The 15,179-nt window shown below is 44.5% G+C and overlaps 2 protein-coding genes across 3 annotated transcripts; one reads left to right on the forward strand and one right to left on the reverse strand.

Annotated features, from left to right (window-relative positions):
* Nucleotides 1–172: 172 nt before the first annotated feature.
* Nucleotides 173–3,310, forward strand: LOC133915049 (G-type lectin S-receptor-like serine/threonine-protein kinase At1g34300). The gene has a single exon (XM_062358051.1). The coding sequence runs from the start codon at nt 422–424 to the stop codon at nt 2,954–2,956; it is 2,535 nt and encodes an 844-aa protein (XP_062214035.1). The 5' UTR covers nt 173–421; the 3' UTR covers nt 2,957–3,310.
* Nucleotides 3,311–5,009: 1,699 nt separating this feature from the next.
* On the reverse strand, nt 5,010–10,000 carry LOC133915050 (uncharacterized). Of its 2 annotated transcripts, none has more exons than XM_062358053.1 (10): nt 9,533–10,000; nt 9,331–9,451; nt 8,772–8,857; nt 8,047–8,461; nt 7,847–7,947; nt 7,696–7,762; nt 7,332–7,559; nt 6,148–6,597; nt 5,787–5,859; nt 5,010–5,429 (listed from the first exon to the last, which is right to left on the reverse strand). In XM_062358053.1, the coding sequence occupies exons 1-10, from the start codon at nt 9,904–9,906 to the stop codon at nt 5,185–5,187; spliced, it is 2,160 nt and encodes a 719-aa protein (XP_062214037.1). In that variant the 5' UTR covers nt 9,907–10,000; the 3' UTR covers nt 5,010–5,184. The 2 variants fall into 2 exon arrangements, with proteins under 2 accessions (XP_062214037.1, XP_062214036.1); XM_062358052.1 differs by having other exon boundaries at nt 8,047–8,464.
* Between the last annotated feature and the right edge of the window lie 5,179 nt (nt 10,001–15,179).

Consider the following 15,179-nt stretch of genomic DNA (forward strand, 5'->3'; position numbering starts at 1 on the left):
TTCTTTCCATAACTGATAATATTTTTTAATATATAAATCTTTACGGTAGTATCATCTAATTTTTCTATAATAATTTCATTTCTTCGTTTTGATGTTTCCTCGAGGAGCAGCCCGGCATTGTGCGTCACTGTCACTATCGACCTAAACGCTTGGATGTCACTGTTCAACCTCTCCTGCTCATTACTCCGACTGACCTGGCGGTCCAATTCCTTCCTCCCGCGGTCCCTAATTCCCTCTTCTCCCTCGTGCCAAGACCAGATTCACAGCCTCGATTCCTAAATATCTCAACAATTGCAGAGGAGAAGAGAAGACGATATGGGAGGGGGAGGTGAGTTCTGTCGCCTTGATTAGCTTCTTCTCTACCGCGCCCTCTAAATCTCCATCCAAGAAAGTGGAGGAACCAGCCGGAATCACCGGAAAGATGCGGCCTTTGGGGCAAAAGCGCGGAGATTTTGCTCCCCTCTGCTGCCTCTTGCTCCTCCTCCCGTTGCTCGCCCATGGCGCGGACATGCCACTGGGATCGACCCTCTCGCCGGGTAACTCGGCGTCGTGGTCATCTCCCAACAACACCTTCTCGCTGTCCTTCACGCCGTCCCCCACCTCCCCGTCCCACTTCGTCGCCGCCATCACCTACGCCGGTGGCGTCCCCGTCTGGTCCGCCGGCGCAGGCGCGGCCGTTGACTCTGGGGGCTCGCTACGCCTCTCGTCCAACGGAGACCTCCAGCTCGTCAATGGATCTGGCGCCATCCTCTGGTCGTCGAACACCGGCGGCCAGGGCGTCGCCGCCGCCGCCCTCCAGGAGAGCGGCAACCTCGTCCTCAAGAACTCGACGACCACCCTGTGGCAGTCGTTTGACCACCCCACGGACACGGTGGTCATGTCGCAGAACTTCACCTCCGCCATGAACCTGACCTCCGGCCCCTACGTCTTCTCCGTCGACAAGAACACCGGCAACCTCACGCTCAAGTGGACCAGCGGCACCACCGTGACGTACTTCAACAAGGGCTACAACACGACGTTCACGGCGAACAAGACGCTGAGCTCGCCGACGCTGACGATGCAGACCAACGGCATCGTGTCGCTGACCGACGGCTCGCTGAGCTCCCCCGTGGTGGTGGCGTACAGCAGCAACTACGGCGAGAGCGGTGACATGATTCGGTTCGTGCGGCTGGACTCGGATGGCAACTTCCGTGCCTACAGCGCAGCGCGCGGCAGCAACGTGGCGACGGAGCAGTGGTCAGCGGTGGCGGACCAGTGCCAGGTGTTTGGCTACTGCGGCAACATGGGCGTGTGCAGCTACAACGGCACGTCGCCGGTGTGCGGGTGCCCGTCGGAGAACTTCCAGCTCAGAGACCCCTCCAACCCCCGCGGCGGCTGCAACCGCAAGATCGAGCTCCAGAACTGCCCCGGCAACTCCACCATGCTCCAGCTCGACAATACACAGTTCCTCACCTACCCGCCGGAGATCTCCACCGAGCAGTTCTTCGTCGGCATCACCGCCTGCCGCCTCAATTGCCTTTCCGGCAGCTCCTGCGTGGCGTCCACCGCGCTCTCCGACGGCTCGGGCCTCTGCTTCCTCAAGGTCTCCTCCTTCGTGAGCGCCTACCAGTCGGCCGCACTGCCTAGCACGTCGTTCGTCAAGGTCTGCTTCCCCGGGATACCCAACCCGCCCCTCGGAGCCACGGCCGGGTCCTCGCGCGGCGGCTCCGGCGTCCGCGGTTGGGTCGTCGCCGTCGTCTTGCTCGGCGCGGTGTCCGGGCTGGTCCTGTGTGAGTGGGCGCTGTGGTGGTTCTTCTGTCAGCACAGCCCCAAGTACGGGCCGGCGTCGGCGCAGTACGCGCTGCTGGAGTACGCATCGGGCGCGCCGGTGCAGTTCTCTTACCGCGACCTGCAGCGGTCGACCAAGGGGTTCAAGGAGAAGCTGGGCGCCGGCGGGTTCGGTGCCGTGTACCGCGGCGTGCTGGCGAACCGGACGGTGGTGGCGGTGAAGCAGCTGGAGGGGATCGAGCAGGGGGAGAAGCAGTTCCGGATGGAGGTGGCTACCATCAGCAGCACGCACCACCTCAATCTCGTCCGCCTCATTGGCTTCTGCTCCGAGGGCCGCCACCGCCTGCTCGTCTACGAGTTCATGAAGAACGGCTCGCTCGACGCCTTCCTCTTCGGTGACGCGCCGGGGGGCAAGATGCCCTGGTCGACGCGCTTCGCCGTGGCCGTCGGCACCGCGCGAGGCATCACCTATCTGCACGAGGAGTGCCGCGACTGCATCGTGCACTGCGACATCAAGCCCGAGAACATCCTCCTTGACGAGAATTACAACGCCAAGGTCTCCGACTTCGGGCTCGCCAAGCTCGTAAACCCCAAGGACCACCGGCACCGCACGCTCACCAGTGTGCGCGGCACCAGGGGCTACCTCGCGCCGGAGTGGCTGGCCAACCTCCCCATCACGGCCAAGTCCGACGTCTACAGCTACGGGATGGTCCTGCTGGAGATTGTCAGCGGCCACCGGAACTTTGACATCTCCGAGGAGACTGGCCGGAAGAAGTTCTCCATCTGGGCCTACGAGGAGTACGAGAAGGGCAACATTGCTGCCATCATTGACAAGAAGCTCCCCAGGGAAGACATCGACATGATTCAGGTGGAGCGCGCACTCCAGGTGAGCTTCTGGTGCATCCAAGAGCAGCCGGCGCAGCGCCAGTCCATGGGGAAGGTGGTGCAGATGCTGGAAGGGATCATGGAGCTCGAGAGGCCGCCACCGCCAAAGGCGTCAGACAGTTTTCTGAGCACTACCACAGTTAGTGACAGTGGTGTCAGCACGAGTATGGTCTCGTCGGCCCCGGTTGCACCCATGCCATCGCCGAATTTGGAGCAGATCGCCTTGGGCCGCACGGTGTCGGCCATGAACCGTGACAGAGTGTCGCGGACGCTGCTGTCTCCACAGCCACACATGACAATGTAAGGTCCATGGCAGATCATCTCCTTAGGCGAATAGCAAAGTGAGTTGCTGCCTGCTTCTATGCTCCATTGAAAGGAAGAAAATGTACAGATTATAGAGCAATCAGGGAATTTATAGGCTGAATTTACTTTTAAGATCCGGTTGATCTTCAGTGAACCAAAGTGTTCTTCACTGCTAGTGAGATTTTTCCATAGTTTGTAGGCGCAGATATGCTGATGAGCTAAATACTGCAATATGTAACTCTGTAAGTAGCAAAAATGGATCAAACTCAATATGTAAGTAGCATTGTAATTTGTACAAATAATTGGAATGAGGCAATGTATTGTAGGATGGATGGCAGTTTTGTTTCGTAAGACAGATGCTGGATCATATGTGGATTCCAGATTGGTAATTCGAGGCTCACATGTCTTCAGTGTTTCTGAATTTTATCCAACTAGTTCTGTTTTTTCAGGAAGGAAAGTTCGAAGCAAGTCACACAGATGAGATAGATTGCATCATATTGTTGATCTGTTAGGCTGTCACTACTACATACTGTTGCAAGTCTTCTGTTTTCTCATGTGGGGGCAATGCACTGGCATATGGAAAAATGGAAATCCAACAAACTGCTGGAATTCTTTATAGAACATGTGCAGGATCTTTCAACAAACATCTCCATCATCTTTTATATATGTGGTTCGATGCTTGGGGTCCACGATCACATTCCTGGATCAAGTTGCATTCAGATTTTGCAAGGGAAAGGCCTGCATCTCTTGCCATCCCTGTAATCACAGGCAGCTGCAAAACACGTGGTTAAAGCTTTGTGTCAGGTCTTGTTTGATACCACTAGATTTATGAGGGCACAGGCACAGCTGTTTTGTACTCCTAGATCTTTCAGCAGCAGAGGCTGAAGAAGAGTTGCTGAGAACTTGAGGGCTGTGACCTTGACCTGTTTGGAAGGTAGAGATTGCAAAGCCATGGCCCATCAGTGTGTGTGTTTAATTCAGAGAAGGAAAGATTAGGCTCAGCCCTTCAGTAATTACAGACCCCTTCCTCATGCACGTGTTCTGCAACATAATGTCGTATGCAGAAAAAAAGAGAGAATATTTTCTGCAAGTTCTAAAGTCTTTAGTTCAAAGTACAGCTACTGAGAGGGACATACTTATATTAATGACTTTAATGCACAATTTAATTGCAGCCCTGGCTCTTCCAACGTCCGGGCTCCCTTTCCTCCCTATGCTCCCCCGGCGCGGGCCCATCAAATGGTTCCGTAGTGTGGTGGTTATCACTCCAGACTTTGAATTTAGCAATCTGGGTTCGAATCCCGGTTGCTCCTTTTTTTTTCCCTCTGTTTTTTTTTTTTTGGTTTCGTTTAGCTTAGCCACAGCCCACAGCTCAAAGACTAATCCCGTCCGATGTCTGCAGCAGCATCTTAAACAAACCTTCATTTTAATTCAGTTTCTAATAACTTGTTTTGTCATTACAAACGCCCAAATAGCCAAATGTGATCATTTTTACACATAAAAGCACTATCATGTCCCTTTATTAATCACGTGTTTTCTCATTACAAACGCCCCAATAGCCAAATGTGATCATTTTTACACATAAAAAGCACTATCATGCCCCTTTATTCACAAACGATCATTGTCCCGTTCTTGCCCTTTTTTTCATCTTTCTCCAGCTCACTGAAATTCGCATTCCGTTAAGCAGAGAACTGCGAACACAAGTGTGCTGATTCAAGCTGTGAAACACGATCTGAACCCAAAAGAAAAGGCCAAGTCAAATGACATCATTTACAAATAATAGTAGGCGACCAACTTGTCAACACGATCTGAACCCAACGATGACCACCTGCTTTAGAACGGACGATGAAAGGCGAAAGCTTTGAAACGTTACACGGACTGGACTGGAAATCAAAGCCCGTTTGGTGACACGTTTTTGCCAAATCCACAGATCAATTTGACTGCAAATCTGCAACAAGGCTGAGAAGTAGTCGACAATTCTAGATATGGAGTAGTAGCTGAGGAAATCAAAGCTGAGTAGCAGTCGACAGTTCTAGATATGGAGGACCAAGAATCACGACAAATGAAAAACCTGTTGGTAGCTTCAGAAATGGGTTAGTTCCGTGTTGGCCTGTGCGTTGTATTTTTCTGTACACAATTTACAGCATGATTGGCAGAGTGCTCCCAGATCCTCTCCGAAGATGGAAAAGAAATAGTGAATCATGAGAGAGCGTTCCTTTCTAGGAGCTTAATCTAGTATTCCACCCAGTTGACATCCAAATCCTTCAGCTTCAGGAGCCATTTCTGTGCATCAGGGGGCATATTGGGTTTATCTGGCTTTATTCCGTGCTTCTTTGTCACGCCAGAAGGCGATTCAGACTGCTTCTCATCATATGAGTCAGCTCCCCTTCTAGGCCGTCTTAGTTCAAGGGAAAGAAGGCGCGAAACCTCCTGCACCCCACCCCATTTTTCCAATGCCCGAGCAATGTCGTAACGCCCTACCAACAATGACAAAGCAAGAAAGTCATTTCGAAAGCAAGATATAGTTTTCAACTCATAAATTTTAACTTAATTTCTGACCTGACTATGGGAAACAATTTTACTTAAAAATGGTTATAGAAAACTCAAGATATTTGTTAAGTGAATGATCCTATGCGTATGAAGCAACAACAGCGCGGTAAGTGGTGTAGAAAATAATACAGTGACACTGCTACAGCTGTTTTGGCCATACAAAAATTCTCTAAGATTACTATGCAGCTCTACCAGGCCACCAGACGTGGGATCAACTTTAGAATACAATCAATCCTGAACTAAACTTAGTAATTGATCCAGAGTTCCAGACAGTAGTCACATACCTGCTCTTTCAAATGATTTTCTACTTGGCATATAACAAGGGTCCATTCCCCAATTCTTCTGGAATCGCCTGATCTGTAGACAGTGATCACTGTTAACTTGAGACCATAGGCTGAACATGTAGAAGTTGAATGCAGCATATTATATTCACAACATTAAAATGAATGGAATGCTTATTGTCATTCTTACTAGCAATCTCGGGGGGGGGGGGGGGCAATTTTTTACTCTTTCTGTTTGCATTCTTGCAAATATATGACACAGAATTATTCAGAGCTGAAAAAACTTGTTATGCTTGTACCCTTTACTAGGATGGACATCTAACTTGCAAAGAGTGGGCAGGGGGATACAGATATTTAGTATTACCTCTTCTTGCAAGTTCTCCAGACTATCCCAGTAACCTTTTGGTTTTCGATTTTTGTAAGAAAGGGAAAGGTCCATTATACTGGCAATTTTCCTGAACCCACCCATTCGTGTTATTGCCTTCTCGATATCCACCCTTCCATGCAACCGAAGATGCTTTCTCTTAGGCATGAACCCATTCTGACCATACTTTGCGATGAAATTCTCAAGTTCAGATTTGAGGACTTCAATGTCTTTTTGCAGGCCTGGGACTTTTGGTCTCTGCTTCATAGAACTGGAAGTACAAGATGCCGATGCTTGCTCTGATTGCCTGCTTGCTGCATAATCAGTATCAACAGTATCTGGGTTTGTAGGTGCATCCGAGTGAGTTGTGGAGTTGCTACTCTCAGCTCCAGCCTTTTCAATATAATCACGGATTGCACATAAGTTTGATGGAAGATCTTCATATATGACCTGAAAAAGATTGAAGAAAACAAGCAGCTTGCTTTACGCTCTCTAAAGACAACTAAATTTCACAAAACATTCAGTTGAAAAAAAATCATCAAGGCACCACGTACAAAATGATCATGCAGAAATCAAGACAGCCTATTGTTAAAAAGAAATAAAGTGTGCCAGAAATCACAATAACAACTTCTTGGTGTCCTAGATATCCCGAAATATTAACAAATAGACAAAAGGAAAATTTGTCATTTGCACTTTGGTGTCATACAGACTAGACGCCCACAAAAATATGACAGTGAGCACTCTCTGTAAATTAACCATGATGTTTGCATGGTGAAGATATTGCCTAACTTGTAAAACGAATTGCTGTCAAAAGGCCTTCAAGTTGTTTGTTAATTTGGATAATTGAGATGCCTTAGCAACCAGGCAATTGGAAAAACAATACCTGTTAGGTTCTTCACAGATAACCAAATACGAAATTGCTTTTTGAAATAATCAAATATGAAATTATAAATATAGTGGGTATAAAACTTAGAATATTGGTTCCCGATTCCCATAAACTTACATTATTTCAGGAGGCACGAAGTATATAACCAAGCATTACGTAAAGCACTAATATAATTAATATCAGTAATAACCAAAATAGAAGATAGGGAGCACATCAAAGACTATTTTAATCATCAGTTAAGCTATTCTTTATAATAAGTATTAAGTTACATGAATACTAAGTTGCCATACGGCTATACCTCTTCAAGGATAGACTCGGAGAGAAAGGTGTCCTTATGCATCTTAGTCTCAACCATATACCTCAACAGGGTGTGCTGATCTCCAAGTTGTCCTAAACGCCATTTCCCTTTAAATGAGTAGAAATCGCCCTCAACTTGTTCAAAGCTGATCTCTTGCTCAAGTTTTTCGCGAAGATCCATAACAACACGGGCATGAAGAACCATATAAAGTAGGCATTTGCAACCCTCCTAGAAAAAGGATTTGACAAGTTACAATACTTGCAAAAGATCACAAAAACTATCAGACTGAATTTATAGAACTCTTTCAGAAAAGCACAGTGAACTCTTTCAGACAGGAGGAAAAAAACATTACTATAGCTCCTACCTGCATTATGCGGACCTTGTTATTATCACGAAGAACAATCCTACTGATAGCCAGGTTTGGTACGAATCTATCAAATAGTGTTGTTAGATCATACTTAGATAACAAAGTAGACTGTGAACTCCAAAGAGTACAGAAAGGTAGAACTGCTTACTCGGGCAAATTCTCGTATGCCGTGAGAACATTCCATACCTCTCGAACTGGTGCTTTCACAGTGATACTAGCAAAAACACACCTGTGAGCCCCATCATGTTCCTTCACACACACCGTTTCACAGGAGAAGCCAAAAATTTTAGTGCCCTTTCCTTGATGGTTAAGAATCTATTGGCTAATGATTCAAGTCTAGTAAATTACCAAGAGCCCATCAAATCTTCGAAGATGGATCTCGTCTACAACACAAGGCCTATCAAGTCTGCAGACGTTTCCGTATACACCCCATTTGCTATTCAACTCAGAAGAAGGTGAAGCAAGCACACTACTAACACCAGAAGTGGGAGGTGCTTCTTTGAACTTACTAGAAGAAATAGCATCAGTCTCAACTGTCGTACTATTTAAGTTGAGTTGAGAAGTAGATGACGACTTGGAGTCCGCACCGGCAGATTTTCTTGAACCACGCCTTTGGTTTTCTAAATAAATCTTTTCAGCTCTACAAGCCAAGGCTCGAAGATTCACAGGAAGATCTGATCTTATAATCCTCTCAAGAAAAATTGCTGGGAAGTTAAATCTTGGTACCACATTAACTTCATATAGCAAAATTGCACTAGAGGACCTGCTAGATAACAAAAAATAAAATAGGCCGTATTAGACTTAGTAGTTTTTTTTTCTCTGCTAATTAAAAGTTGGAGACCTCTTAAGGACCATGAAAAGAAGGAAAATTGTTTTTTTTACTTTGGTGCATCACGTGGTAGCAAAGATAATGTAATGACAAGCGAATAAGTTATATGTTCATCAAAGGAAATACCATTAACAAGAGTAAAGAACAGATAATAAGCTGCATGTACTTATATAGTTATATCTTTTATTATTTGACCTGCCCTCCCAATTATTCTCAAAAAAGAAAATGATTATAAGATGCCCACCTTGGACTGGATCTGATGCACCATTTTCCTTCAAACTTCATGAAGTCGCCATCAACCATGGAGAAATGGAGTTCTCGTCCATTAATCTGATCGAAGAATTGTTAGCCAATAATGAGTAAGGAATGTAGCTTCCTCCTCGTCTTCTTCTTCTTCTTTCTTCTTTTTTTTTTTTTTTTTTTTTGACTCAATGGCAACGTAGCTTGATATAGTAGAAAAGAAGGGTGATACTTAATCATTTTTAACTTGGCTAAATACAGCATATACAGCTAAGAAATGTTTCAGAGAGAAAAACATTAGGGCAGCTCACAATAAGAACAACTCATGCTGAAACAATAGAAGAAAATGTAATTAAATACATTACAGCCTCAGGGCTAAATTAATTGATCATCTACATGCAAATGCTCCTGCACTTTCAGTTCAACTAACCACCAAGTACTTTTCCACGGCAATTTCATTTGACCCCATCAACAATGACAAATGTAACATCTGAATCACGCTTATGTTTATTGAAAGCTAACAATTATAACAAGTTATGGTGATGAGTGACGACACCACGTACCGAATCGGGGACCTCCTGGAGATCCAACACAACGCGGGCCTCAATGTGCCAGTACAACGCGCGCTGCAGACCCCTCTGCTCCAGCCATATCCGCCCTTGGTGCGGGCACGGAATCCTCCCACTGCAAGCAAGAACAGATCACCCAAAAATTCCCCAATTAGATAAATTGAGACGAGACACGAGAGGCTTGAGGAATGCGGACCTGTGTACGAGGTTGGGGATGAAGTCGGCGAGGCGCTCGTAGTCGGTGATGACCTGCCACAGGGTGTCGACGTCGGCGGCCACGGCCACGGACGCGAGAACCCGCCGCTCACGCCACGAAACCACGTCCACGTCGCACTTCACGCTGTGTGCCGCGCGCTCCTCCGAGCTCGCACGGCCGCCGCCGTGGTAGTGGTGGTGGTGGTCGGCGCCCCAGTGGTCCCCGGTGGCGGCCGCGGCCGCGGCGACGACGGCGCGGCCGGAAGGGCTCCCCGAGAGTGCCGCCGCGCGGAGAGGCGCGCGAGGACTAGGGTTCGCGCTGGGGTTCGGGGTTCGCGGGATGAAGGAGGCGGCGGGCGAGGCGAGAGCTCTCATCGCTCATGGGTGCGCGCACGGTTGTGAGGAGAGGGAGTGTGCTGCCCAGTGGGGACTGGGGACTCGGGCCCGAGGATGGAGGAGACGAGGTCAGTGAGCCCGTTGCCGCTCTCTCCCTCCGTCCGAAGGAAGTTCAGAGTCCCTGACGGAAGGGGCCCAGGCTCCTGGTCCCGCATGTCGGTGGTGGTGCTGGCTGATGATGATGCCGGCGACGGTGAGGGGCGGACGGCGATGTGTGGCGGGAAGGCGAAGAGGCACCGTAGCCATTCGTAGCGCGTGGGGAGGGGTCCACGTGTCAGATGTCGTTTGGTGAGATGAATCTCCTGTGGGGTCCGGATGTCAGTTTCTATAGCCCTGGCGCCCTTGTGGTGCACGGGCTCCGGGCCGACGTGGCCCGTGCTGCGCCTCCCATGCAAAAAAATCTGATGACTAATGCACACCCCCGACGTGACAAACTGCTACTCAGATTATTCTGAATTTTGAGGTCTTGGATTCCCAAACTTCTCTATCCTTGGTCTACACAAAATGCTCTATTTAATAAGTCTATACTTTCTCTTATATATGCTCATCATCTTAAAAAAAAATAAATCTATAATAATCTAATTTTTTACCCCTTAAGGATATAAAAAAGAATATCATAAATAGAGGGAGACTTACCAGAACTGAATTAATAAGGATAAATCTACCTCCATACGAAAGGTGTTTCTCTTTTAGGTACTCATTTTTTTTGGAATATATTCTTGATCATTTTCCAATCCTTATTCCTTACCTTTTTGTGGTGCCTACGAATTTTGAGGTATCGAAACGGGTAATCCCCCGTTTCACATCTAAAACGATGTGAATATTATTCCTCACAATCTTTTGCATCTTCGTAACAGAATAAGTCATTTATATGAAAATTGATTGGGGCCAAACAATTGCTCAAAATCGCACATCAAGAATTTCATGTACTTGGCTTACTCAAAATCATAATCCATAGATATGATCATAATATTTGTATACTGAAGGATTAAACATTATCTACTAAGTGAGGAACCATACCAATTATCTATCCATCCTCTTTAGCTCTTGAAATAAGGATTGCTAGCATCTCAACAACTATATTAAATAGGAGTGGAGAAGGAGGGTCATCCTGTCTTAACCTTTCTTGGTTTAGAAAAACATACCAACATCATCATTAACCGTCACACCTACACTACCCCCATCACAAAATGTTCCATCCATTTGCACCACTTTTCTGGGAAACCCTTCATTTTTAAGGATTGTTGAGGAAAAGATTATTTGTCCTTGTAATATGCTTTCTCAAAGCCTAATTTAAGAATAAGTCCATTTAATTTCTTTTTATGTAACCAATGTATAGTCTCGTGCAAAATGATCACTTCCTCTCTTATCACGTGCTATGCAACCCCTACAATTCTATTCAAGCCTAATTTTGTGAATATCTTAAAACTCACATTAAGCAAGAGAATAGGTCTAAATTATTGAATTTGTGAGGCATTTGATGTCTTTGGTAGCAAAATAATGATCCCAAAGTTTACACTATGAAGAGGCAAAAGTACTTTTGTGAAACTCATAAAAGAGAGCCTCAAATCATCTTTAATAATTTCCCAAAAACCTTATAAAACCGGCAAGGAAACCAACCAGACCTGTGGCATTATTATATTTCATCTAAAATATTGCCTCATTCAGTTCTTTTTCAGTGAACATCTCAGTAAGCTTATCATTCTCAGTACTGATCACTTGTGGGATGTCCTCACGGCAAGTTTCAATCATAAAAAATTGACTACTTTCTAGAGGACCAAACATACCTACGTAATACAGAGTAATGTATGATTTTATAACTTACTTCCCTATAATTATTTGTGTTTCATGTTCTAACTGAAAAAAATCTGTATTGTTTCCTATATTTGTCGTCTTCTACCAATTGAAAGTACTTTGTATTAGAGTCTCCTAGCAAAATATTTGTTTTCCCTCCCATTTGATTTCCTCTTCTCTTAACTTTTGTAGCAGCATTTCTTTAAGACAATGTTTAAGAGATCTACCTCAAAAGGTTCTAGCAACATAGACTCCACCTTTTTATCTAATTCTCCTATCTTTTTTAAAAGCTAGTTCTTGTTTATCTTTCTACTAATTTGCTCACTGCTAATTTGCTCGCGCACCGCAACCGAGAGGTGTTTTTAAACGCTCTCTGCCGCTTGGACCGAAGCATTGGCCGCGCTAGAGAGCAATGGAGCACTGTAGGTCTTGACCTGTGTAGTGCTCGGTGTTGTTACTTTGTTAATCATGTTACGTCTTAGATAATGCCAATTTGGTGTTTATCCTCTAGATTACCTCAAGTGCTGGTTGTTTCGTAGTAGGCTTGCAGCCCTTGTAGTTAGTCCTTTTGTTATAGTTGGTCTTATATTATAGTAGTTTTGATGTTGTCAAGCCCAAACTATTCTGTACAGCACGGAGACAAGGCTACTACAAATGTTGGAAAGAAAGAAACTGCATGCTTGTTTGTCAAGATGAGGCGATAATGAAGCATGCAATACTACCAGGCATGCAAGAAGAGGTGATGGTGGTGGAAATGGCGGGAACATCTGCGCTGACAGAGATCTTAATGCTACACATATTAATGTGAACTGCTCTTTTATTCCTTCTTGGCCATTTTGGCGTGTAACTGAATTCTGTAATGCCTTGCTCTCCTTTCTAATATAATCGTCCACATTGTGGCTTAACAAAAAAAGAAACCGAGAGGTAGGTGTTGTACTGGGTTAAATGAGTAATGATCCCTAGCTCGATGCAAAGCTTGGGTCAGGGCTGCTAGTTGAATACCGCTGCCCAGGCAAGTCTAACCGTACGTGAAGATCGGCTTGAGCGTGGCGTGTTGCTGTTGCTAATGCTAATGAGTACTTTTATGTTATTCTCCACCTAGCTCTATTCCATCATCGACCGTGTAGTAAGTATTGTGGATTATGACTGGGTTAAGGTAATTAGGTTGACGTGGATTAGCTTAGTTGCTCATGATATATAGGTGTTGCTCAGTTAGGTATTGCTCAGTATATGAAGCTAGCCATGAAGGAATGTATGTATCCCTATTACTTAATTAGTTGCTCGTAGGAAAAAATATTAATTTTACTCCCCCAACTATTGCAGTTGTGTGGATAACCCCATAAATTATTTTTTTATCTCATTTTACCCCCAACTATTCAAACATAGTCAGTTCACCCCAACTAAAACTTGTCTTTTTTCTCACTGTAGAACTTCTGTTTTAAAATCAAATTTTATGGGATGATAGACGGCATCATAATCTTTGTTACTGCAAATCTGTTTTCATAAATTCATGATTATTTAGCATCACCTATCTCAGAAAAAAAGATATAATTTTGCTTTTTAGACCGCGTTGAATTGTTGTCCAAAAAAACATGTAGATGTGTCTGGAGGAAGTATAACACAAATCGCTTTCTAATTCCCAATATATTTTGAGTTACTCTTCCAATTTGTTGCAAAGTACTTTGTAAAACACTACAAATAACTAAGCGAGAGCAATATTGTCACTTATGCTACCGTCTTGTCGTCTCTGAGCCAAAAAAGAAAGAAATTTGCACCCTGTATAAATAGACGGAGGCAGTATATTGGATGAACAATCAATCCAAGATCACATTGCATTGATCGCCGTAGCTTGATCTGTCGAATTAATAGTGGCATAGTGGAATAGGCAGATAAGTTCCTTGCGTCTTGCTGTCTTTTGAGGAATGAAGAGGGATTACATCATCTGAAGATACGAGGACGATGTGAGCATATATGTTGAATCACACCCAAGAACAGTAGACACCTTATATTGCATCATCTATTGTTCTGATTTTGATTATCAGCCTAGCAGATTAGATGCTCAATGGAATCTATAACAGATTCGTTTTACTGCTTTAGCTAGGTCATCTGACATGGATACGCTCTAGGCTCGTCCGTTTTCTGCTGCCAGTTGTTTTTCTGTCCATCATCTGTACAGTGGTGTTCTTTTTTTTCTTGAACAATTCAATTTATTCGTCTTTGTTTTTCGTTTCTCTGTTTTAGACTTCGTAAATTCCTTGTACTTCAATGAAAAGGCATGCTAATGCGTTCTCGTGGAAATAAAAAGAATTTTCCTTCAACGAGCAAGTCTTATGGCATCATCGTGATACACGTTTCAACAAATCACATCAAAATATTGAAGATGTTCTTGCGAATTATTAAAATAATTTCCACAAATTGTGGAATCACGTCTTTTGAAATGAAATGTTTAGTGCCTATAAAAGACATAAAGTTACAAATCTAAATATGACGGAGAAGGGGAAAAAAACTGTCCTGGGCCGCTACGACTTGGGCCTGCTCGATTCGCAGATCGTACGTGCGCTCACACGGTCGCTGCCTTAGTGGGCTGACCCGTCGTAGATTGGACTCGGTGGCCTGTAACGGGCCACCTCCATAAATTCGCAGGCCACAACGCCTCTCCACCAGAAATTTTTATATTTTTAAATAAAAAATTATAAATATATGGATCCGTTTTAAAAAATTGTAAATCTAGACTCCAACCGCGACATGTTTAAAAATAAAAAATATTACATTCCAATTGTCTCAAAATCCAGAACACTATCGAAGTTGCTATGAAGAATTTTTAAAAAATTATTGTGTAGATGATGCTATCATCTAGCTCTTAAAAACTTTTAACGGAGGATAGGAGTTTAGATTTGTAATTTTTTAAAACTGACATATATATTTGATGTGTTTTTAACCACCTTTAACAACAATTTCCACTTCAAAACATATATTTAATGTTAATATTTTAATTTACACCGTATTTAATTATTTGATCTTTGATCATGCTCACGACACAATTAATTTCATCCATCTCAACTCTACGTATTCATCTAGCAGGGTGGATTGTTGTTTTCAGACTGAGCTTTCTTACTCTCGGCTCATTCTCCATTGCATGTTTCCTCTATGGTCTCAAATTTCTAGAGCCGTCTCTCTACATTGCTAGGATGATATCAAGTTTATAGCACCGTCCAACCATCTAAAAAATCAACATCCTATATGTAATATAACCTTCTAATTACCTATTCATTAGCATTGCAGAGATAAGTGTAGGGTCAATGATGAAGTAGACATGGTTTGAGGTGGTACGGCGATGCAAGTGATGACTTGAGGAGAGGTGGTAGTAAGTTTCATATGGCCGGAGAGGAGCGGCCGTTCAGATGGCAAGTTGAGGTGGTGACATCAACCAAGAATATAAGGAGATGATGAAGTCCGTG

Source organism: Phragmites australis, chromosome 4 (assembly GCF_958298935.1).
Source record: "Phragmites australis chromosome 4, lpPhrAust1.1, whole genome shotgun sequence".
Taxonomy (NCBI): Eukaryota; Viridiplantae; Streptophyta; class Magnoliopsida; order Poales; family Poaceae; genus Phragmites; species Phragmites australis.

Coding starts and splice junctions, on each gene's coding strand:
- LOC133915049 (XM_062358051.1), top strand. CDS start 422: ATGCGGCCTTTGGGGCAAAAGCGCGGAGATTTTGCTCCCCTCTGCTGC.
- LOC133915050 (XM_062358052.1), bottom strand. CDS start 9,906: ATGAGAGCTCTCGCCTCGCCCGCCGCCTCCTTCATCCCGCGAACCCCG. Junction 7,560..7,695: donor ACAAGGTCCGCATAATGCAG/GTAGGAGCTATA, acceptor TCCTTTTTCTAG/GAGGGTTGCAAATGCCTACT. Junction 5,860..6,147: donor TGGAGAACTTGCAAGAAGAG/GTAATACTAAAT, acceptor CACTGTCTACAG/ATCAGGCGATTCCAGAAGAA.